Source organism: Oryx dammah, unplaced genomic scaffold (genome assembly GCF_014754425.2).
Source record: "Oryx dammah isolate SB20612 unplaced genomic scaffold, SCBI_Odam_1.1 HiC_scaffold_2, whole genome shotgun sequence".
Taxonomy (NCBI): Eukaryota; Metazoa; Chordata; class Mammalia; order Artiodactyla; family Bovidae; genus Oryx; species Oryx dammah.
Window position 1 is genome coordinate 170,248,577 of NW_024070186.1, and position 24,812 is coordinate 170,273,388.

Consider the following 24,812-nt stretch of genomic DNA (forward strand, 5'->3'; position numbering starts at 1 on the left):
AGCACCAATCATGATTATTGTTTTCTGGGTGATTTAGAAATTAACATTTGTACTTATCTCCATAGTATTATTATTGTTATTATTAATACTATGTATTATAGGATTAGTACCAGTTAACAAAGATATTCCTCTAACAAAAGGTTTAAGTTACCATGACTTACGGGAACTTTGTATTTTGCATTAGTATGAGTTTAAATCTTAGGTCTGTATTCAGTCATTCTATGATTCCATTCAATTCCAAAGAAATGGGCCTCAAAAGGTAAGGTGTCAGTACAGCAGCGCTGATCCATGAGGTGGGACTTATCAACACATACCCCAGTCAGAGCCCTATTTGGCCTCATAATGTTTTTCAACAGTTGGATCCAAGCAAGCTCTGCACATTGTCTTTATCTGATATAACTCTTAGGTCAGTCTCCTGGGCAGATCTTCCTCCTTTCTTTCCTTTTTATTTGCTGATGAATGAACTTATTTTGTCCTTTAGCGCTCCCACACTCTAGATTTTTCTGAATGCATTTGCATCCCTAGATCCATTTAAAAAATTTGTCTCCTGTGTTCCTGTCATTAGTAGTCCGATCCAAAGGCTTGACCTGATTCAGGTTTGGTATTTTCCCCCAGGTATTCATCATAGGTAGTTGTGTATTCTCCCATTGAGAAGTACATTATGTCCAACTTTGTTTTTAAACAGCTTTCTTTAGTCCTTATAATGAATAGTATTTCTCCTTTTTCATTTTAACCTTAGTATTCCAAGGCCAAGATCAATTAAGAATCACTTTTTTCTTTAGGCGTTGGGAAAGAGGACTATCCCCAAACTCAGGGTGATTTCTCATTTGACGAAGACAGCAGTGATGCTTTGTCTCCGGACCAGCCAGCCAGCCAGGAGTCGCAGGGGTCAGCCGCGTCCCCAAGTGAGCCAAAAGTTAGTGAATCGCCATCTCCTGTGACTGCAAACACTCCAGCCCAGGTATTGCTTTTCTTGTTTTTAACCCCTAAACCAAGAAAGTGCCTTGTTTTTTTATGTATCTAGGTAATGCATTTTCATCAGAAGAAAAAGTCTGAAAGTGCAGAAAAGCATAGATTTTTCCCATGTAATCCAGCTATTCACATTTTCAGTAGATTCTTACATTTTCTTTCTGTTCTATGTACACATTTTTACTTTACAGTTTTGTAGCTCAATTTTTTCATGTAACTTTTTTTGAGTTACAACTCACACATCATAAAATTCACCCTTTTTTCTTTTTAACCATCTTAATCGTCTTTAAGTGTACAGGCCTGTAGTCTGTATTCACATTGTTGTGCAGCAGATCTCCAGAAGTTTTTTGTCTTACAAAACTGAAGCTAAATCCATTAAACATCAACTCCCCATCCCCCCAGACCTGGTAAGTACTTTACTTCAATCTCAATGAATTTGACTACTTTGAATATCTCATATGGCTTATATTATTTAACAGTGTCCTCGGGGTTCATGTATGTTGTAGAATGTGACAAGATCTCTCTCAGTTGTTAGGCTGCATAATATTTCTTTTTATGGATATACCACATTTTGTTTATCCATTCATTAGTGAACATGGGGTTGCTTCCATCTCTTGGCTGTTGTGAATAATGATGAGTACACGAGTGTGAAAATCTCTCTTTGAGACCTTGCTTTTAGTTCTTTTGGGCATATACCCAGAAGTGGGATTGTTGGATCATATGATAGTTCTATTTTTAATTTTTAAGGAACCACCATTTGGTTGCAGCATTTCACTCTCCCACCACCAGTGGAGGAGGAAATGGCAACCCACTCCAGTATTCTTGCCTGGAGAATCCCATGTGTCACGGAGGAACATGGTGGGCTGCAGTGCCTAGTGTTGCACAGAGTCGGACACGACTGAGAGGCTAAACCACCACCAGTGCACACATGTTCCTGTTTCTCCACATCCTCACCAACACTTGTTAATTTCTGTTCTTTTGATTGTAGCTGTTTCAGTGGAATGAAGTGATCTCACTGTGTTTGTTTTTATTGAAGTATAGTTAATTTACAATTTTGTGTTAGTTTCAAGTGGACAGCAAAATGATTGTTATAATATATATGTATATATATATATTTTCAGATTCTTTTCCATTATAGTATTACAAGATATTGAGTATATTCACTGTTTTCTTTTTTTCAATTGGAGTATAGTTGGTTTACACTGCTGTGATTCAGCCATACGTACACATAGATTCCCTCTCCACAGAGCACTGAGCAGAGTTCCCTGGGCAGTAGGTTCTCATTAGTTATCTGCTTTATGCACAGTAGTGTACATATGTCAGTCCCAACCTCCAAGTTCATCCCACCCCCACCACCCCCCTCGGTATCTATACATTTGTCTCTATTTCTACTTTGCAAATCATCTCTACCATTTTTTCTTGATTCCATGCATATGTGTTAATATAAGATACTTGTTTTTCTGGCTTCACTCTTTATGACAGCCTCTAGAGTCATCCATGTCTCTGCAAATGGCACAATTTCGTTCCTTTTTACGGCTGACTAATAAATAAGGCTTCCCTGGTGGTAAAGCATCTGCCTGCAATGCGGGAGACTCAGGTTCGATTCTTGGGTCGAGAAGACCCTCTGGAGAAGGAAATGGCAATCCACTCCAGCACTCTTGCCTGGAAAATCCCATGGACGGAGGAGCCTGATAGGCTACAGTCCATGAGGTCGCAAAGAGTCGGACACGACTGAGCGACTTTTTATGGCTGACTAATAAATAGTCCATTGTATATATGTACCACATCTTTATCCATTTCTCTGCTGATGGACATTTAGGGGACTTCCATGTCCTGGCTATTGTAAATACTGCTGCAGTGAACACTGAGGTGCATATATCTTTTTGAATTATGGTTTTCTCTGGGTATATGCCCAGGAGTGGTACTGCTGGGTCATATGATAGTTCTATTTTTAGTTTTTTAAGGAACCTCCATACTGTTCTCCATATTGGCTGCATCAGTAACAGTGTAGGAGGGTTCTCTTTCTCCACATCCTCTTCAGCATTTATCATTTGTAAATTTTTTTGACAGTGGCCATTCTGACTTGTGTGAGGCAATAGCCTCACTCTAGTTTTGATTTGCTTTTCTCTGATCATTAGTGATGTTGAGTCTCTTTTAATGTATTTGTTGGCCATCTGTATGTCATCTTTGGAGAAATGTCTATTTAGGTCTTCTGCCCATTGATTGTGATGTCTCACTGTGGTTTTGATTTGCATTTCTCTAACCCACTCCAGTACTCTTGCCTGGAAACTCCCATGGACGGAGGAGCCTGGTGGGCTGCAGTCCATGGGGTCGCTGAGGGTTCGACATGACTGAGCGACTTCACTTTCACTTTTCACTTTCATGCATTGGAGAAGGAAATGGCAACCCACTCCAGTGTTCTTACCTGGAGAATACCAGGGATGGGGGAGCCTGATGTGGGCTACCATCTCTGGGGTCGCACAGAGTCGGACACGACTGAAGCGACTTAGCAGCAGCAGCAGCAACCATTAGTGATGTTGAGCATCTTTTCATATGCCTTTGCTCATTTGTATATCATCTTTGGAGAAATCCCTTTTCAAATCCTTTGTTCTCTTTAGAATCAGGTTGCTTTTCTGTTGTTGAGTTGTGGGAGTTCTTTATATGTTCTCAATATTAACCCCTTATCAGATATATGATTTGCAAATACTTTCTCCCATCTTTTCACTCTGTTGACAGTAACCTTTAATGAACAGATGTTTTTAAGTTTGATCTAGTCCTCTTTGTGTATTTTTGGTTATGTGACCTGTGTTTTTGGTGTCAGACTAAGAAATCATTGCCAAAATTTGGTGTCATAAATTAGATTGTTTTGGATTGATTGGGTCCTGTTTTCTTCTAAGATTTTCATAGTTTGGGGGTCTTACATTTAGATCTTTAATCGATTTTCATTTTTGTATATAAGATAAAGATCCAACTTCATTCTTTTGCATCTGGATATCCAGTTTTCCCCAGCACCATTTGTTGAAAAGATTGTTCCATCCCCACCGAATGGTCTTGGCACTGTCGTCAAAGATCATTTGGTCATATATAAGAGAGCGTATTTACATGCTTTCTATTCTTTTGCATTGGCCTGTATCTCTGTCATTATGTCAGTATCACACTATTTTGATTACTAGAGCTTCGTAGTGAATTTTGAAATCAGGAAGTGTGAGATCTTCAAATTTTATTCTTTTTCAAGATGGTTTTGGCTACTTGGGGTCCCTTGATATTCCGTGTTAATGTTAGGATGAATTTTTCTATTTCTGTTAAAAAAAAAAAAGGCACTGGGAATTATACACTTTAAAGTGTATAATTCAGTGCTTACTAGTATATTCACAGTGTGAGAGTTGCACAAATCTATCTGATTCCAGAACACTTTCATCTTTCCCAAAAGAAGCCCGTACATATCAGCAGTCACTCCACTTGGCCCTAAGCCACCATCAGTATACTTTCTGTCTGGATTTACCTATTCCAGACTTTTTTTTAAATAAATTCTGGAATCATACAATATATCATCTTTTGTGATTGGTTTCTTTCGCTTAGGTGTAATGTTTTTAAGGTTCATGCATGTTGTAGCATGTATCAGTACATCATCCCTTGTTGTGGCTGAGTGATATTCCATTGTGTTGATATACCACATTTTGTCTATTCATCAGTTAGTGGACATTTGCTATTATAAATAATGGTGCTGTGAACACTTGTAGACAAGTTTTTATGTGGACATGTTTTCACTTCTCTTGGGTATATACCTTGGAGTGGAATTGCTGTGGCATAGTACTCTTGCCTGGAAAATCCCATGGATGGAGGAGCCTGGTAGGCTGCAGTCCATGGGGTCATTAAGAGTCGGACGCGACTGAGCATCTTCACTTTCACTTTGATGCATTGGAGAAGGAAATGGCAACCCACTCCAGTGTTCTTGCCTGGAGAATCCCAGGGACAGGGAAGCCTGGTGGGCTGCTGTCTATGGGGTCGCACAAAGTTGGACATGACTGAAGCAACTTAGCAGCAGCAGCAGCATGGTAACCTTATGTATACCTTGCTTGTATACCTTAGTATTTAACTGCACTGATACACTGTATCTCTGTTAACCAATTCCTTATTGTTAGTGGTGTTTTAGCCACTAATTCATGCCTGACTGGTGAGATCTCATGGACTATAGCCCATCAGGCTCCTCTGTCCATGGGATTTTCCAGGCAAGAATACTAGAGTGGGTTGCATTCTCTTCTCCAGGGGATCATCCCAACCCAGGGAGCAAACCCCAGTCTCCTGCACTGCAGGCACATTCTTTACCAACTGAGCTGGGAAGTCCTAGAGTTGTTTCCTATTTTTCACTATACCCTGGTTTTTTAATACATGCATAGTGGGCACTTATCTGATTATCTCTTTGAATAATTACTAGATATACTAAATGAATTTGAAACCTTATGTTAGGCAAAAGGTAGGCACTTCAACTGCCTTCCAAGAAAGAGTTCCACAGTGACTGTCTTTACCACAAATAGGTAATATCATTACTTAAAACTCTGCACACTGGAGATTGGAATGTTTTATTTGGCCGCTTGATTTTGGTTATACTAAATTTATTCAACAAATACTTACCAAGCACCTACTATGCATCAGATTATATATGAGTATTGAATCTAGTGCATGCAAAAGAATCTAATATTTTTTAACAATTGCATTGGAAATTCACATTTCTTATTTCCTCAGTGAGTGTTTGTGTTTCTTTTGGTTTTATAAGAACTCTGATGATGCACATAATTTGTTTTTCCTCTTTATCATGTTTTTCCCTTACTGAAATTTTAATAGTATTTAGTTATTTTTAAAGTCGAGACTATTGAACTACTTAATGTGATGGGTCAAGTTGAGTAGAAAATGTTCTTACTAAAACCAAGCATCATAGAATTTTTGAATTGTACAGGAATTTAGCAATTATCTGCCCTCACCCTTTCACAAGGGGAGGCCTCAGTTCAGAGCAGTATGGAAGTTTGGGGATTAAAAATGTTTGGATATTTTCTTACAGCATTTCTTCTCATTCATGAATATCTATTTGTTAGGGACTGTGTGTTTCAACATTATCTTCTTTACTGCATTTATCACTATTATCTGAAATAGAGGTATGTATCTTTAACACCTAGCACAGGGCCTGGTACAGAAAGAGTGCTTAATTGAGTTCAGCACCATGAGCACTGACTAATGCCAGCTTGTAGAAACAGTATGTCTCCCATACTGCATCCCGTGATGCTAGCTTGTCTCCCACTTGGAACCATCAGAGATAGTTGGAAGAGCTACACTTTATACTCTCCTGTCAGCGTTTACAGGGCAAGTGTGACTGGCCCCTCAGCTTCACTGGAACCTGACCTGGAAGAAAGATGAGGGTCAGTGACCAGCCCCTCCTGTTCTTACATACTGGCTGCACCCTGGTTTTGAGCTTTAAAAATAGGGCTAAAAAGAATGTCAAATATGCAAGTTAATACCATTAGAAAACAGTTCTACTTACCCATTTGGCTGGTTTGTTCTCTGTTTCTGTCTGAGTAGGTCAAGACATCAGACAGCTATTAGCATGGTCTTAGCTTTTAGTAACAGAGAACTGCTGTCACCTCAGCTATCTGCCTGGTAACAGCTACCTGACGGTTCCACCTGTAAGAAACTGTAAGTTTATAAGTGAGAAACTTCGATCAGAGGCAGTCCCACCAGTGGGCTGACATTCCAGAATTCCTTGAAGGAAAAACAGAAGGGAGAACAATTGTATTTCTTGAAGAATAAATACAGCCTGTTTATTGCCAGGGCAGCACACATGAAGCCTGAGGTCATTCATGAACTTAATTTTCATAACACTCTTTATGTTGCTCCAATGCCATTTCTGTCTGCTTTTTGTCACTAGTGCCTTTGGAAAAAGACCCACTTTAGAGAATGGTACGTTTCCTACTTATACATTCAAGTAAAAGAGCCTAGCATCAGGGCTGGCTTACGGCACCTTTCCCATTACATAATTCCTATACTGTATACCTTGAAACCTTCTTAAATTGTGTGTCCTTTATAACATTCCCTTTCAGTATTTTACTAAGTAAGGAATCTGACAAAGATTAATATTATACACTTTATTCTTATTCATGTAATTAAATAAGCATCTCCATGTTAACTGTACTATACTGATGTCAGAGAAAGATAATCCTTAAGTAGGATTGTAAGTATGTTGTAGATATTTGTTTTTGTCTTTTTAATCAACTACAAAGGGCAATTTTATGATGCCTGTAAAGTCTGTGGTTTTTGTGTCTAGAAGTGATAGTTATGTTTTACTTTGGGACATTTTGTACTTTATTTTCACTGTTATGTTTGTTTTTAAATTTTGTCTAGATATCTCACTTGATATATAAGTAAAATGTATTAATCTTCCTAAATATAATTACTTTCACATTTATAATTTAAGGGAAAGTATCAATACCTGAGGGACTTCCCAGGTGGCACTAATGGTAAAGAACCTGCCTGCCACATCTGCAACATAAGAGGTGTGAGTTTGATCCATGGGTCAGGAAGATCCCCTGTAGGAGGAAATGGCAACCCATTCCAGTATTCTTACCTAGAGAATCCCATGCACAGAGGAGCCTCTAAGGCTAGTCCTTAGGGTCGCAGAGTCAGACACGACTGAAGCAATTTTGCATGCATGCAGACCAATACCTGAAAACATTGCTTCTCATTATCAAGTTTCCAGAGAGCAGGGATAGGCCCTTATTTTGTTCGGGATGTTCTTTGAGATTCTGAGGTTTTAATCTTTAAAATGGAAATTCAGAAAAAGGAAATTCAGTATAGGAGTTTGATGGTGAATTTAGTTATTATAGACCAGTGGTCCTCAAACTGCCTGTAGTGAAGGGATAATATGTTTGTTTTTTTATATAGTTTAATTTCCAATGTATTGTGGACTAATCCTTTTGTAATATAAAGTAAAAGTGTAGTGACATCAGCTTTCCTAAGACTTCTGTCCTTGTCACTGGCAGGTAACTGAGGTCCAAAGACCCTACTTTTAAGTGGCTCTGACATAGATGTCACTTGTTTACCAATGAACCAGGTTTTTTTCATATGGTGATTGATCATTATTTTATGCTATGCATTTAATTGTGGCTTAAACACATTTTTCTAATTTTCCTGTTCAATTCTTTTCTTACTTGGCCTCATATAAAATCCAAGACTTATTCAGGGAGTTTCCTTAAGGTTCTTTAAAAGTTATACTTATGGATAATTAGTTGAGAGAAAATTAGGCTCGAGATTTCTGTATGCCTTGCTTTATTGCAAAATGTCTCATGACATATAGTCTCCTTAATTCTTTTTCAGAACACACAGATAGATACCAGAAGTTTAAGTCCTACAGGAAAAGTATTCAAATAAAAGAAACATTTCCTCCAAAAAAATTTTTTAACACATAACATGTAGATAAAAAATATTTTCAGGCACTTTTACAATCCCAGTGCTAAAAAGCTAATGACCTCACAATGTGAACAATATACCACTACATCCTTCCTTCAAAATGTAAATTCTTTGAAATATGTATTTCTGTGTGGTCTGTAAAGAGACTGAAACTGCTTTTCCTTCGACTTTTGTCTTTTTAATTCTGATCAAAGTACATCTGGAAAGGAATTTGCCAAAATATTAATAAATGACACATCACATACCAGAGCTCTATTTTACGCTGAGGCAACTCTTGAACAATGGAAAGCTGTAGAAAATTAAGAACAGCAAGCCACACGTGTGTACCAGGAGCTGTGACACTGGTCCTTTTAATTGGAGGACTTTTTTTCTCTCAGTGATTTCTTAAATCATTTAAATAATCATTTATTATAACACCCAGATGTTTATAACACCCAGATTATAACACCCAGATGTTTAACTGTAAGTATGATCTGATAGGATCTGTGTTCATTTTCAAATTCAAAGTAGTACTGAAAGGAACCTTGTTCATCTCTTACTCTGTATTTTCAAGAAGACAAGCTCAAGGGAATTTGGTAAATTTTTTTTCCCATTGTTTCAAGTAATGTTCAGGTAGATGACCATTTGCCAGATAATAGAGAAATTTTAGGTTTAAGCTAACAAAGAGAACGAGCAAGGTCTAATATGTAAGCCAGGTACATATATAGTAAATAATCAAAGTTAGACTAGCTTTCGTTGCAAATACTTATCAATAAAGGCCTGAATAGAACATCAAAGACATTGATGGTAATTTCTATTATTACTCCTTCAGTTATGCTTTTTATAACTTACATATCATGAGGAAGGAATCTGCCACTATTCATAGAGTTTTGAGCTGAGTTCCAACGTTAACTGTGAAGTTGTTTTCCATCCCAGTTCTTGACTCAGTTCTGTGATCAACAGGAAAGTGCCTAAAATAGTGCTTTATGCAGAATAGGCCTTTCTCATTTATTAAGAAATAAATCTTTATTGAATTTAATTGAGATAATGATAAAAATAATGGCCAACGTTTGCTGAGTGCTTACTTACATGTCGTTCAGGCACTGAACAACTTACTTTGCATGTATTATCTGGGGCAGATGTCATGAAAAAGCATCTGTCTGGCCTGTATAGGATTTGAACTAATGACTTTGTTCTAATTAGGCCAACGGTGTGATACTTTCTTAAGAAAATTTTCTTAAGATAATTTCTTAAGAATATTTTCCAGCACATCATCCTGTGTTATCCTGTTATGATTGATAGTGACAACTATTATTTCTGTTGCCTAAGAAGTACATACATAACCCAAGAAATACATATGTAACATTTTTTGTCTACTGTATAATCTCACATAGTTCAGATACCAAAAATGAATAACAGTAATTTTATTATTTATTATACTTTAACATTCTGACCCCTAAGAGGTACTATAACCAAGTTGTGAATCACCAACATGGTCACACCAGGGTTGTAATAGACATTCCACATGATTCTGTAGAATATAATAAATAATATGTGACAACTTTATAAAGAGGATTGTATTTTTAAAAAGTGGACATTGGCTCTAGGTTTTCCGAAGTTGATCCTAAAGTATATGAAATTGTTATGAAGTTACCACCAAAAGTAACAAATTCATTAATGATTAGAATAGTTGGTCCTCTGACTAATCACTCTTCTGCTGTGTGGTTTTACTTTATAATCATCAATAGTATTAGTTATAACTGAAGTATAAAAAAATCATAAATACTAAATGAATAGATTCACATTGAGATTATTACACATATATTTGCCACTGTCTCACTATGAAAGATAATGCACATCAACAGAGGAAGGTTCAGGCCCTCATTCTCTCACAGAAGCAGTAAGTAAACCTCAGCCTAAAATAATTTTATAGAGCTCTGGAAACCAGTCAGAGATCTACATCAACCAAACACCCAATTAAGAAAAAGCCACATTCAAAAACATAGGACATGCCATGGTGTTTTCACGCATCCTTTCCCAGTCTTAGCATGGCACAAAGGAAGTGGCCCAGTACCCAGTTCCCTCCCTCAGGATGGAAGGAGCAGAGCAGAACTTGTTAGCAGTATTCTGGCCTGTTGTGGGCTAGTTGAGGGACTAGTTTCTGACTTGTTTGACTCAGACTGGGTAAGTGCGTAGTTTGGATCTCAGGCTGGCAGAAGCTATAGAAGGTAGTGGCAAGAGCCATTATCATGTGAAAACTGTAGAGTAACCGCAGACCCACAGACACCTGAGGGCAACAGATCACAGATCAAAGAATACAATGAAAGTGTTAGTTGCTCAGTCTTGCCAGACTCTTTGTGATCCCATGGACAGTAGCCCACTAGGCTCCTCTGTCCTTGTAATTTCCCAGGCAAAAATACCGGAGTGAGTTGCCATTTCCTTCTCCAGGGGATCTTCCCAACCGAGGGAATACAATAGAACTCTTAATGTCCAGAGAAGTCATGATGAGACTCTGGGAAATGAAGACATGCAAGGCCCATAAAATTAGTGAAGGTCTTCAATAACAGTCTGGAAAGACTGGGGAGAGGGGGATGTTTTTTTGCATGCCCAATTTTAAACCAAAGATAAAACCAAAAGAAAAAAAAAAAACAACAGACATACAAAGCAACAGGGAAATATGGCCCATTCAAAGCAACAAAATAATCTCTAGAAACTATCCCTGAAGAAACTATGTCAGACTTCCTAAACAAAGACTTTAAATAACTTAAACATGCTCAAAAAGCTAAAGGAGAACACAGCAATAAACTGAAAGAAATCAGGGAAACAATATATGAACAAAATGAGAATATCAACAAAAATTGTTTTTAAAAAATCATGGAGCTGAAAAATACACTAACTGAACTGAAAAGTCCATCAGAGGAGTTCAACAGCAGACTCAGACAGCAAACTTGAAGACAGATCATTTGGAATTATGGAGTCTAAGGATAAAGAGAATGAAAAAAGTAAACAGAGCCTAAGGGACATGTGAGATACCATCAAGCTGATCAGTTGGGACATTATGGGAGTCCCAGAAGAGAAGAAAGAAAAGGGGCAGAGAAATTAATTTAAGAATGATGGCCCCAAACTGCAAATTTGAGGCAAGAAATGGACATATGAACCCAAGAAGCTCAATGAACTCCAAAGAGAATAAACCCAAAGAGATTCATACTGAGACGCATTATATAATCAAACTATCAAAAGTCAAAGGCAGAATCTTAAAAGCAGCAAGAAAAATCACTTATCACATATAAGAGGAAATTCCCCAATAAAAATATAAGTGGATTTCTCAGAAGAAGACTGCAGGCCAGAAGACATATTTGGATGATATATTTAAGTGCTGAAACAAAATTTGTCAACCAAGAACTCTATATCAGCCAAACTGTCCTTCATAACTGAGTAAGGAATTAAAACAACAAAGCCAGACAAATATCAAAGGAGTTCATTATCATTAGACTTGCCCTATAAGAAATGCTAGAGAGTCCTGAAGTTGAAATGAACAGATGCTAGACAGTTAACTCAAAGCCATTCAGAAACATTAAGTTCTCTGGTAAAAAGTAAATACATGGACAAATATAAGGAATGGTATTATTATAATTTCTGTATATAACTCCACTTATTTTCTATGGGATTTAAGCAATTTAAGCAACAGATGCACAAAAAATTATAAATCTGTTAATAACTGCATAATATATAATGATGTAATTTGTGACAGTAATAATATAAAGTGGGGAGGTGTGGCTATAAAAGTAGTTCTTGTATATAACTGAAATTGTTATCAATATGTTAGATGTCATAGCTTTAGGATGTTATGTGTAACTCACATGGTAACAACAAAAGAAATATCTACAGGAAATGAGAAAAGAACCACTGCAGAAAGGCAACCACACACACAAGTGTAAAGACACGCTCAGGGATTAGAAAATTTACCATTGTGCTGATGTCAGTGCTACCAAAAAGCAGTCTATGGATTCAGAACAATTCCTATCAAAATCCCAATCACAGAACAGTGTGGTTTAGGCATAGAGAGGCACATAGACCAATGGAACAGAATCGAAAACCCAGAAATAAGTCTTCACATATATGGTCAAATGATTTTAAGATGAAGTGTCAAGGTCACCCAGTCTCAAGGAAACAGGACAGTCTTTTCAACAAACAGTGTTAAGAAAACTGGATATCCACATGCAAAAGAATGAAGTTGGATCCTTACCTAACACCATATATGAAGATTAACTCAAAATGATCAAAGACCTGAATATAAGAGCTAGAACTGTTAAAATCTCTGAGGGGGGTCCGGAAATAGGGGAAAGCCTCATGACACTGAATTTGGCAATGATTTCTTAGATATGACACCAGGCAACAAAAGAAAAAATAGATAATTAGGCTTCATCAAAATTAAAACCTGCATCAAAGCACACTATCAACAGAGTGAAGAGCAAACCACAGCATGAGAGAAAAATCTGCAAATCATGTATCCAGTAAGGGGCTAATATTTAGAATATATAAAGAACTCTCACAAATAACAGGAAAGAAAAAACTGATTTTTAAATGGGCAAAGGACTTGGCATAAACATTTCTTCAAAGAGGATATATAAAGACTAACAAATGAAATGATATTCAACAACACTAATCGCTAGAGATGCAAATCAAAACCACAATGAGATATCACCTCATACCATTAGAATAGCAAATATCAAAATGAACAGAAATTAACAGGTTGTCAGCAGGATGTGGAAAAATTAGAACCCTTGTTCACTGTTGGTGGAATTGTGAAATAAATGGTGCAAACTGCTATAGAAAATGGATGGCAGTTCCTCAAAAAGTTAAACATAGAATTAATTACCTTATTAGCAATTTCATTTATGGGTATATGGCCAAAAGAACTAAAGCAGTGATTTGAACATCAGTTTGTACACCCATGCTCCTAGCATCATTAAAAGTAACCCATGTGTCCATCAACAAATGAATGGATAAACAAAATGTGGTATACATACGGTGGAGTATTACTCAGCCTTAAAAAGAAGGAAATTCTCCATGGCTGATTCATGTCAATGTATGGCAAGAACCACTACAAAATTGTAAAGTAATTAGCTTCCAATTAAAATAAATAAATAAATTTTTAAAAAAGAAGAAGGAAATTCTGACACAAGCTACAAAATGGATTAACCTTGAGGACACTATACTAAGTGAAATAAGCCATCCATGAAAAGAAAGATGTATGATTCCACTCTAAATTTATACATATAGAAAGTAGATGGTGGTTGCTGGGGAGAGGGGAGAATAGAATATTGTTGTTTAATGAGCACAGAATTTCAGTTAGAGATGATGAAAAAGTTCTGAAAATGAATAGTAGTGATGGTTGCAGAACAATGTGGATGTATTTAATGACATACAGTTATATACTTTAAAATGGTTTAATTGGTAAATTTTATCTTACATATATTTTACCATCATTTTTAAAAATAACAGATTTTTTAAAATGAGTGACGCATGTCAGTCCTCACTACTGTCAGGTATTCAAGCACCAGCCAAATGTCCTCTAGCTACCATGCCAGTGGATTTTAATGTTGAGCTATTTTTTCTATAAATGACATGCTTAAACTTACAGCTATGTAATACAGAAACAAGGGGTCACTGTTAGGTGATCTGTATTAACAAAGCTGGAATTTTACATAAACTATCCATCTGGTAAATATACAAAGCATATATTTTTTATTTGTATTTGACTCATTTAATCTGAGGCTTGGAATATGGACATATTTAAAGAATAATTGCATCTTGAATCTCTTATTTGCATATTGCCATCTTAAGATCTCTGCTACATCCTAAGTTGAAAACACATTTATTGTAGATTTAAAGTCTATAGTACAAAACACTTTTGTTTTTAAATATCTAGTTTCTATCTCTCCAGATTACATAAAGAAATTCTAATGAAAAAGGAACTCAACAGAGATGAACGATTGGTCTTTGGCAAGTGTATTGTCTTTTCAGAATGAGCCAGTGCAGATACCTGAAACATTATAAAACTCTAATCAGCTTAAACACTTGCTCTGAACTTACTTTTTTCTTTTGTAGCAAACTTTTCTATAGTGATTTCTAATATGAGAAAGAAAGTGAAATCGCTCAGTCGTGTCCAACTCTTTGCGACCCCATGGACTGTAGCCCATCAGGCTTCTCTGTCCATGGGATTTTCCAGGCAAGAATACTGGAGTGGGTTGCCATTTCTTTCTCCAGTCTTTAATATTTGAAGTGCTTTCTTTTGAGTTTTATGTAAAGTGTAAATATCCATCATTAAAAAATAATGTTTTCCTGATATTTCATGTTAAAATGACAACCATTGTCATGAGACCAGAAGTTGTGAAAAGAACAGTGTATCAGATCCAGTAAAACAAAGCAAAGTTTGCAACTTTCTTTTTGGAGAAAAGATTCTCAATTATTTTGAGATTAAATTTTTAATAGTCCATAAGGTGAATTTAGATCTTGATGTCGATGAAGCATTAAGATTTTAACATATTGCTCAATTTACTGTGGAACAAAATAAGTGTGGTATCCTCTATGCCTTGGATATTGTTTTAGTCCTTTTTGGAATACTTTCATTTCAAAAATAATAATATTGAGACTTTTGGGGTAATTCTAGCCACTGGAATTCCAACATCTAGATATATGATGAAAGATGGGAGAGTAGGGGGGGTGGAGGTTTCCTTCCTAAGGCACATAAAAAAGACCAGCAATGTGTAAAGAAGCATTTAGATATTTCTCCATTTTTAACCAGAATTTATCTTCCCATTAGGTAAAATTAACAACAGTTTATCTCAGTTGAGTTATGCGGGAGGGAGTCTGGTTTTCTAGATAGCAGAATCAAACTAAAATGCCAAAAAAGCTAAAAGATGGGAGCATTAAGGTGGAAGTCAATCAGACAAGGTCTAGAAATAGAGGCCATACATTTTCATAAATATTACAGTTGATACCACATTTATTGAGACTGCTCTCTAATAAATCATTACTATCATATCAGTCAATAGGGGCTAGACTGGTAAAATAGCTTGCTAGGTTAGTACAATTTATCTGCAAGGAAATATATATATATATATATTTCAAAATTCAAATATCTGGCTCTGCTTCATATGCCAGTTATTTAATACCCAAAAAATGTTCTTCCCCTGTGTGAAAACTGACCCACAGATAAGTATTCATGTTTCCAAAATAACAAAAAAGTAGGTGAAAGAGAAATAGGTGACGTAAAGCCACATCCTTTAAAGCAGGGATCAGCAGGTCATCATCATTCACTGCACGTCAGCGGTTCACTGAAGAGCCAGCCGTCTCTCAGGGCTCTTTGGGGACAAAAGTCACCCTGGAACATAGGTGTCAAGACTCATGGAGGAGTCCCTTCATTTCTGTTTGAAAATGAAATTGAGTGTGGCTACCTTTAAAAAGTCAAGTCTTTTGTATCATTAACACTTACTGTTAACTAATACTTAAAAATGTAAATCAACGACAAAGTGAAAACACAGTTCAGGGAGAGAAGTAACATGGGCATGGACACCTGACTGCACCCACCCACATCTCCCAGGCTCATCGGGCCTGGAGTGACCCAGCATGGGTAACGCCACCAGGAATTTCCATTCACCCATTAAACAAATACTACTGAGTAACTAGTATGTACCAGACAGTAAAGAATCTGCCTGCAATGCAGAAGATGTGGGAGACTTGGGTGTGATCCCTGGGTTGGGAAGATCCCCTGAAGAAGGGAACGGCAACCCACTCCAGTATTCCTGCCTAGAGAATTCCATGGACAGAAGAGCCTAGCGGGCTACACAGTCCATGGGACTGCAGAGAGTCAGACATGACTGAGCAACTTCAGACCAGATGAGACAGTATGTGCGAAACTTCTTATTTCTTGCAGCTAATAGCCCTCTGAGTTTTCAGGTCATTTATTTTAAGGAGGGAAAATACAATTTGCTATTTTTAAACCCAAATACTTCAACAAGAGAACTGATTTTGATTATTGTAATGAATTTGAGAGTTGTTCGGGGAAATAGAAATGATAAAGACATTTTTCTCTTAAGATAAGGCAAGGTCCAAGTAGTATTCAATATGCAACATTTAACTGATTTATTATATAACAGTACTCTCTCTTTCCAGTAAATGAATACTTACACTGTACTTACAGAAGATTGCTAGTGGGAATAGGTTTTTGGGGCTGTTGATGCTTCCTTTATTAATATAGGACCCCAAATTGAGATTCAGTAATTGCTGAATTTGGCCTAGTCAACAAATTCACCTCTTGCTCTAAGTGTGAGGGGAGTGTCAATGCACAGGTCAGTCCTATTAGAATATATTCTTCAGACTTTCTTCTGTTGCAAGAACTGGGGGGCGGTGGTTAACAAGAGCACTAATCAGGTTTGGAAATGGGAACAGAAGCTGTCGAGCACCTTTATGGACACGTGCATGGATCTGACCTACCAGAAGCGGAAGCTTTCTTACCAGAGGCTACCTGACAGTGGACCTGGGGTGAGATTGAGGGGAGTCATGGGCCAGTAAGGACAACCAAGCATCACGTCTGAATTAGCCCAGATCAGTGTGATCTATAGGGCAAAAAAGCCTTTTGAGTACTGTGTCCTGTTTTGATCATTTTCATGAGTCTTGGACTTTCTTTCTGCCAAAACAGGGCGGTTCTGACCATAGTTCTGAGAAAACACTAGAGTTTTGTAAATCCAGCCTTATTTAGCTTTAGCTTTTCGTTGCTGTCAGGGCAGAGACTAAATCGTTGGCTCAATGGATGTAAAGCAAGTTATTCCACCATCTAGGTCTCAGACATAATACTATATTTTTCTTCTGTTTCTTTTCTAGATTTTCTGTTTTCACTGTTAATGATTTCACAGACTTGTCTCCTTTCTGCCTTTTCCGCCAGTTTACTCCAGTGTCCCCAGCAGTTCCTGAATTCTTGAAAACTCCTACTGCAGATCAGCCCCCACCACGGTCCACAGCACCCGTCCTCCCACCAAGCACCACGTCCTCAGTGAAGCCTGGGCCAGCACTGGTGAAGGTAGGTACCCTACATGCGTGCAACCCTCAGTGACTTTACCTTCAACTGTGGTCTCTATCCCTGAGCACAGCCTGCCTTTTAGTCAAGGCTTGAAAACAAAACCTCAGAAGGACTTGCTCACCCCAGCCTTCATAACTGAAACCGCCACATTCAACAAATGACCTCTCGTTTGATGGTCACAGAAGAACAGCACAAAATTCAGTCTGTATAAAATGACTGCAGCAGTGCAGAAAGAGTTTAGAAATCATTTCATCAACAGTTCCCAATTCAGCTTCCACCCAGGCCAGTAACTCATGGGGAAGAGAGAGAGAGAGAGACTTTAGCACTTGGGATTCATGAATCTCACACACAAATGTATGTAATGGTAATGTAATTTCGAACTTTTATACACAAAGTCAAATTCAGCAGTATTGGAGATATAGTATGTGACAGGTTAAAGGTTTTCAAGAAGAAAATACGTTGGTTTTGTTTGTTTGTTTAGTAGATTTGGCCTGATACAGCTCGGTTTGTTCTTCAGAGAAGCTGTGGATTTATGGCACTGTTCCTTGCATTTTACTTGGTCAAAATAGTTCTTTAATGTGGATTTAGAACTGCTAGATAAAGGAGGGGAACTTATAACCTGAGGAATAGTTTAATCATTTCAGATGTGGCTTTTGCCAAAACAAGCAGAACACAGATCCCAAACTTTTAGAACTAAAAAAGGACCTCGGAGAACTAGCTAAGCCTCTCAGAACCTTTCAGGTGAGGATACCAAGGCCCAAAAAAAGGAGGCTATAACAAAGTCAGGACCCTGTCTCTGAATCGCTGTCTGGCCTTTGTCCTTCCTTCTCACTTAGCTGCAGTGCTCCTCCTTGGAGGTAGTTAGCCTGGGCATGTTCCTCACTCCCCTCTGTCCCCAGGACCTGTTTGTCCTTCACCACCTTCCTGCAGAGAAGGCTCTTGTACTCCAGGCTGGTTCGTCAGTGTGGCCAGGTGTCCGTGCCTTCAGGGCACAGATCAGTCTGTTTCACCCTATTCCATCACTTAGTCTTGGAGCCACAAATTCCAGAGTATCTGTGCAACTGTGCCAGTAAAATCAGCTCTTCATCCTTGTCCCACAACTTCAGTGTCTTTATACCTAAAGCATCTTAGAAACAGTTTCCTGTACCTTGCTGTTTTGTGTTGTTGTGGACCATTTTTTTAAAAGATGAATTTATCTTACAATATGAACATTAAAAAGTAGAAACTGATCTGATAACTTATAAGTGAAGGAGATGAAAACCCAGAAGAGACATCCGATTCTTAACCATAAGACAGGGTCTCACACCCCATTTTTCAAAATAAAAATGTAATATTTTAGAAAAAATGTTTTAAATTCATATTCACATCACTCAGCATTTTTTGTATTTTCCATAGAAATTCGTAGCTTTATATTCTGCTTTATTCTCAATTAGAAGCATTTTTCTGCTTTTATGTATTCCCCATAGATTTTAATGATCGTAAAATATTTGCAGAATATAAAAGATTTAAGTTATTTGTGATTAAGTGAAATACACTTAATCATTTCCCTATTGTATGTTTAGTGCGAAGCCTGTTTTTTCACAAGGAGATAGTAATATGGAAGCACTCGGCAGTGTCTACACAGGACCCAAAGTAAATGTTTGTTGAACTTGATTAGATGATGCTGAACTGAGCATCTTGCCCTTAGTCTAAGGGAACAATGCAGCAGAAGAAGAAAGTTCTCAGGAGCAAGATTTTTGGTCACAGGGAGCCCACGAACATTCTCACAGCTCCTGAAATGTGTTTAGTGTATTGCTTTCCAGAGAGGCAGTCCCGATTTTCAAGGTGCGTTACTTTTTCTTTTCAAATCAGATATGCACACAGTAGAATAGACTGCTTTCTCTTAAAATGTTCTGTCTTTTTCTCGAAAATAGCAAAGCCATCCCAAGAATCCAAATGACAAACACCGTAGCAAAAAGTGCAAAGACCCCAAGCCCCGGGTGAAGAAGCTGAAGTACCACCAGTACATTCCGCCAGATCAGAAGGGGGAGAGGAATGAGCCACAGATGGACTCCAACTACGCCCGGCTGCTCCAGCAGCAGCAGCTCTTCCTGCAGCTGCAGATCCTGAGCCAGCAGCAGCAGCACTACAACTACCAGACCATCCTGCCTGCGCCACTCAAGTACGGCTTCGTAAACTGGGTTTACTGTGGTTTTTATGAGCAACCTTTAGTGTCTGAAGGTGGGATGCTATGATTTATTTGTGCTCAGCGATTATTTTCATTCTATTGTCATCAAAGCTCATAGTGTCAGAAGTCCACACAGTGAGAAAAGTCTGCATTCCAGTTCACTTTTTGTCCTCCGTAACGGGTTCTGAACTTTTCAAGTTAGAAACAACTTTTCACAGTTACTCATCCAGGGAAGATTTGCCTGTTTATTTACTTGAATAATATTAGAGGCTATGAGAAAAGCAAAAGAAGTGTAAACCTGGTATAAGCACTTTAAATTAAAAAAAAAATGACAGTTGAGCATAAATGCTGAAGCAGCCGAGGAAAGTTTTACGGAAAAGGCAGGAGGGGAAGGGCCTGAGGAATGATCTGAGTACAAATACAGAGAAAGTTAGAGCAAACAATGCCTGTTTATATTGCATGGTGAGAAAAATGGCCTGAGTAAAGAATATGACTAATTTTTAAAGCAGAAGACAGATTTGAGCAGAGCCAATGTCTAGAGAAACGTGAAGTTGGGAAGAGTTTAATCTTGGTACGGTGGATGTTTCAGAGGACCGTGGTGACAAGGTAAAATCAAAATGCAAGAAGGAAAAGTCTGACGCCAGTGTTGGAGGGGAGTCTGGAAGTAGGAAAGCCAGTTAGAAGCTTGGCAAGAATCAGAAGGGACACTGAGAATGGGAAGGCAGGAGCAGGTGGCAGGAGTCCCAAAAGATGATAAAAGGTGTCAGTGACCAACAACTGTGAAGAAGGAACGTGTCCAAAGTTTGAGCTCAAGCAGGAAGGACAGAGGGAGTGAGTTCTGATGATTTCTGAAACTGAATTCTCACAGCAGGACACCCAGAGCTAATTTTGATTATGTACTAGAAGAAATCACGGTTACACATCTTCAGAACACTGTTCTGGAAAACAGATAAAAATACAAAGTCTCTGTCCTTCATTTCATTCACTTTTCAGGAAAAAGGAATTATTTACAGTCAACTCGAGAAAAGAAATTCTAGAAAAAGATCCAAAATCTCATGACAAGGAAAAAATTATACTTTGATCCAACCACTCAATTTATGATCACGTGATCTGTAGAAGCCTATGTTTTCTACACGTAGGCCAAGCCTTCCTCCATGGAGAGCCCGTAATTTCTAGGAGTAGAAAAGGATTAAGGCTTGCTAAAAAGCTTCTCTGTAAGAAATGATCTCCTCATATGCTAAGAATTATCAATTCACTTTTTTCTTTGAAGACCCAAATATCTTGAGGAAGATTAGACCTATTAGTCATTCAGACCTTCCTGTGAAGTGCTTAAATCTGAAACATCAGGGCAACAGAGATGAAGGAAGAAAAGAGTGTTTGTAGCATGTTTTTATTTTAAGAGGAGGCAGGCCCGAGAGAGCTGTTGACATTGGAAGGGACCCAGGGAAGGCCAGAGAACTGGACGAGCATCAAAGATAAAAAGCACTGCTGCTTTACAGCTTCATCCAGGCCCGGGGAGGTGGCCTCCGCCCCGCTGCCGCGGGACCCCATGAGGGAGGAGGACAGCAGGGGTGCTCTCGGCACCCCAGCCATGTGCTCAGGAGCACCCTCCTCGCAGCGACTCTCACAGGGGCTGACAGGACTGATGAGGAAACTGGTAACTGAGGAGCCAGCGAAAGGGGGTGTCTAGCCATGAAATAATCCTTTCTGTAATGTAAGAAATTATGTGGGGCCAGCTTTGCAGATGGGAAGAAAACATCTGGTGGGGGTTGGGGGGCACCCGAACGCAAAAGTTCTTTGTCTTTCCATGAAGGCTTTAGTTCCCCCCTCCTCGAACACTCCCGCCACTGGAGTCACCAAGCCACCTGCCCCAAGAAAGCATCATCCAAAAAGACCCAAGAACTCAGAGGAGGAAGGAGCTGTCATTTCTGTGTTTATTTCACTGGACGGAAATGGAACACCAGTTTTGTTTAATCTCCAGCTCCTGAGAATGGAGATGTTGTTTTCAAACACATTGTTTCCTTTTACCAGAATTCAATATAAGAAACCAAATGTGGGAGTTGTGTAGGGCCCACAGTGCTGGAACTTAACTGATAACAAAGCCCTTGGGCATCTTGGGAGGAGCAGGAGCTTGGAGACATGGGGCTTTAGCTCCCACGTGGCCACTTACTGACAGAAGGGAAGGGCCCCAGCAGGTATCTGGACCTCAGGATCCTCAGCTACGCAGTGATTACATGCATCAGGTATCCACCCCCTCCTCTCTCTTTTTCCCCTCTGTTGATTTGGGGGAAAAAAAACCAATTTATTTTTGTTATTTTAAAAATTGAATTAAACACTATACTGTTAATCATATTAATGAGTATTATAGAATCTCAGCATGAATAAAATAATTAAACCATGGGGACTTCCCCAGTGGTCCAGTGGTTAAGAATCCACCTGCCAGTGCAGGGAACGCAGGTTCGATCCCTGTCTGGGAATTGAGATCTCACATGCCGTGGGGCAGCTAGCCTGTGTGCCACAACTACTGAGCCCACTTGCTTTAGAGCTTGTGCTCTGCACCAAGAAAAGCTACCTCAGTGAGTAGCCCCCACTTTCAACTAGAGGAAGCACACGTGCATCAGTGAAGACCCAGCACAGCCAAAGATAAATAGATTTTTAAAAATTTAAATTATGCATTCTCAAGGAGAAGATATCATTCATGAAGGAGCAAAAGTTGGAGGCAGTTTTACAGTTTTTATGTAATAAAGCACACACCTATGTACATGAACAAAATGTAGTACATCTATGGTATTAAATTTTCAGAGAGAGTGATTAGAAAAATTATCTAAAGAGCTTTTCTGGGGGACAGTAATGAACATAAGGCTGAGAAACAGTGATTTAAATGATTTCATAACTCGAAAATATGGTTTTTAAAAGTTGACTCTTTGAAAGAATAGTGATATATTTTTAAATATTTGTCATTTCATCCAAACTTCAAAACAGTTCATTTCAAATACTTCAAGTACTTAATTTCATCATAATTCAGGCAGGTTTAAAAAACCTCACATGCAAGTCAAGAGTTAGCTGTTGACAAGGGCAGCACTGGCTTCAAACACAGGCTTCTTAAAACCCACTTGAGAAAGTTCATCCAGCCGTGGACCTCACCCCAGAGGCACCGTCACCACAGATTCCTGTTCCAGGACATGGAATTCAACATCTCTTTGGTACCAAGCTTCAGTACCAAAGCTTATACTGACAGTTAAGCCTGAGGCTGCAACGGAATTGGTTGTACAGCATCAATGACCACATGCATCTTTCTCTAATGAGTTATCAACCAGCCAGAAAAGAAAATGCCATTGTTGCCAAGCGTATCACAGCCAGAAGGCATCGGAAGGACCTGGCTTCAACATGAAAAGTTTAGGGGAATTAGTACAAAAGTACAACAGATTCACCAACACTTTTTAAATAAGCTTTTAAAAATGTAGTATAAGTTAGAGAAGTCCGTAAATTATAACTGAAAACCGAAGCCAAAGTAAGTGCATTGCTACCTCAAGAAGAGGAACACTGTCAGCTCCATTGTCATTGGCTCACAGCCCCGCTTAGTGACTTCCCAGATTGAATCCATGGCTTAGTTCTGCTCAACATGTTTGTGAGTCATATCTTTATTCATGCACACAGCAGCAGTTCATTGTTACTGTTGTCTACTTCATAGTTCATCCACCCAGCATCCTCTTGATGGGACAGTTGGTTGCTTCTAGCTGGGGCTCTGATGAATAATGCCATAGTAAATCTAACCTGCATCTCTTGGTTCACATACATGTGTCTTGGTCAGGTGTTGATTTAGAAATGGAGTTGTTGGATTGGATGGGTATGGTGTTTCTTTAGTAGATACTATGAAACCATGGTCCAAAGCAGTTGCACTAACTCTGCTTCTACCAGTTGTATATGAGGGTTGTGGTGGTTCCAGGTACTTGGCGGTGTCAGTCTTACATATTACAGCAGCAGCTCTGCTGGGTGTGCAGTGCTGTTTTGCTGTGGTTTTCATTTTCCTCATACCTGATACGAGGTTAAGCATTCATTCATATCTTCATTGACCATTTCTGCTATGTTTGTTCACGATTTTCCCATTAGGTTTTTCTTTTTCTTACTGTCAATAATTTGCAAGACTTCTGTGTGTATTCTAGATGAGGCATTTGTCAGAAGTATGTTATTATAAACATCTCCTGGGGCTTGATTTTTAACCCTTTGAAAGATATCTGGGTGCTTTTTGTATCCTAAGAAATCTTTGCTTATCAAAAGCTATGAAGATACTATCCTAAGTTTTCTTCTCAAAGTTTGTTTTCCAGTTTACATTTAGGTTTGGGGATGGTATGAGGCTAGGGGTTGATCAAGAGCCCTGTTCTCTTGTAACTGACTGTCCCGTTTGGCCCATTACCACTGATGGAAGGACCACCCTTTCCTACTACGCCGCCATGTCACCTTTGCCCTTGTATGCAGCGTCTGTTTCTGGATTTCCTGATCTCTCCCATTTGTTGTCCTAACCTTGCATCAGCATCATCTTCATAACTGGCTCTGTAATAAATTTTGCTGTCTGGTAGTATGATGCTTCCAGCTTTGCTTTTCTTCTTTAAATATGCCATGGTCGTTTTTGGTCCTTTGCATTTCTGTATAAAGCTTTGAATCATCTTCTGAATTTTTACGAAGCAAGCAAGCAGACAGACAGACAGACCCTGCAGAGATTTTGATTAGGGTCTAATTTGACTGACATCTCTACCATATTGAGTCAGCCAACCCATTACCAGGTAGTTTTCTCTCTGTAAGTTCACAGATTGTTAACAGGAGCAATGTCAACCCCAGAAATCATTTTATTAGAAAATCTAATTTTCTTTTTCTTTTTAAGGCCACTCAATGACAAGAACAACAACAGTGGGAATCCAGCTTTGAACACTACCACATCTAACACACCAAGACAGAATACACCTGCTCCTGTGAGAAAGCCAGGACCTCTGCCATCGAGCTTGGATGACTTAAAGGTGATCATTGCAAGTGGGGTTTATTCACCCGTAAGGACCACAAAACTGTAAACTATGCCAGATCTGTCAGCAGATGTAGGCAGTTTCTAATAGGCCTTCAACTCTACCAGCAATAGGATAACCATTATAGAAGTACTTTCTTTTCCAT

The 24,812-nt window shown here is 38.6% G+C and overlaps 1 protein-coding gene across 7 annotated transcripts in view; it reads left to right on the forward strand.

Annotated features, from left to right (window-relative positions):
- The window catches only part of MRTFB (myocardin related transcription factor B), a 292,145-nt gene that overhangs the window by 248,306 nt on the left and 19,027 nt on the right, over positions 1-24,812 (forward strand). For all 7 annotated transcript variants that reach the window (XM_040256557.1, XM_040256577.1, XM_040256567.1 and 4 more), the window contains 4 exons: positions 783-961; positions 17,351-17,485; positions 19,399-19,646; positions 24,532-24,664. In XM_040256557.1, coding sequence (XP_040112491.1) covers positions 783-961; positions 17,351-17,485; positions 19,399-19,646; positions 24,532-24,664 — 695 coding nt within the window. The remainder of the gene's footprint in view (positions 1-782; positions 962-17,350; positions 17,486-19,398; positions 19,647-24,531; positions 24,665-24,812) is intronic.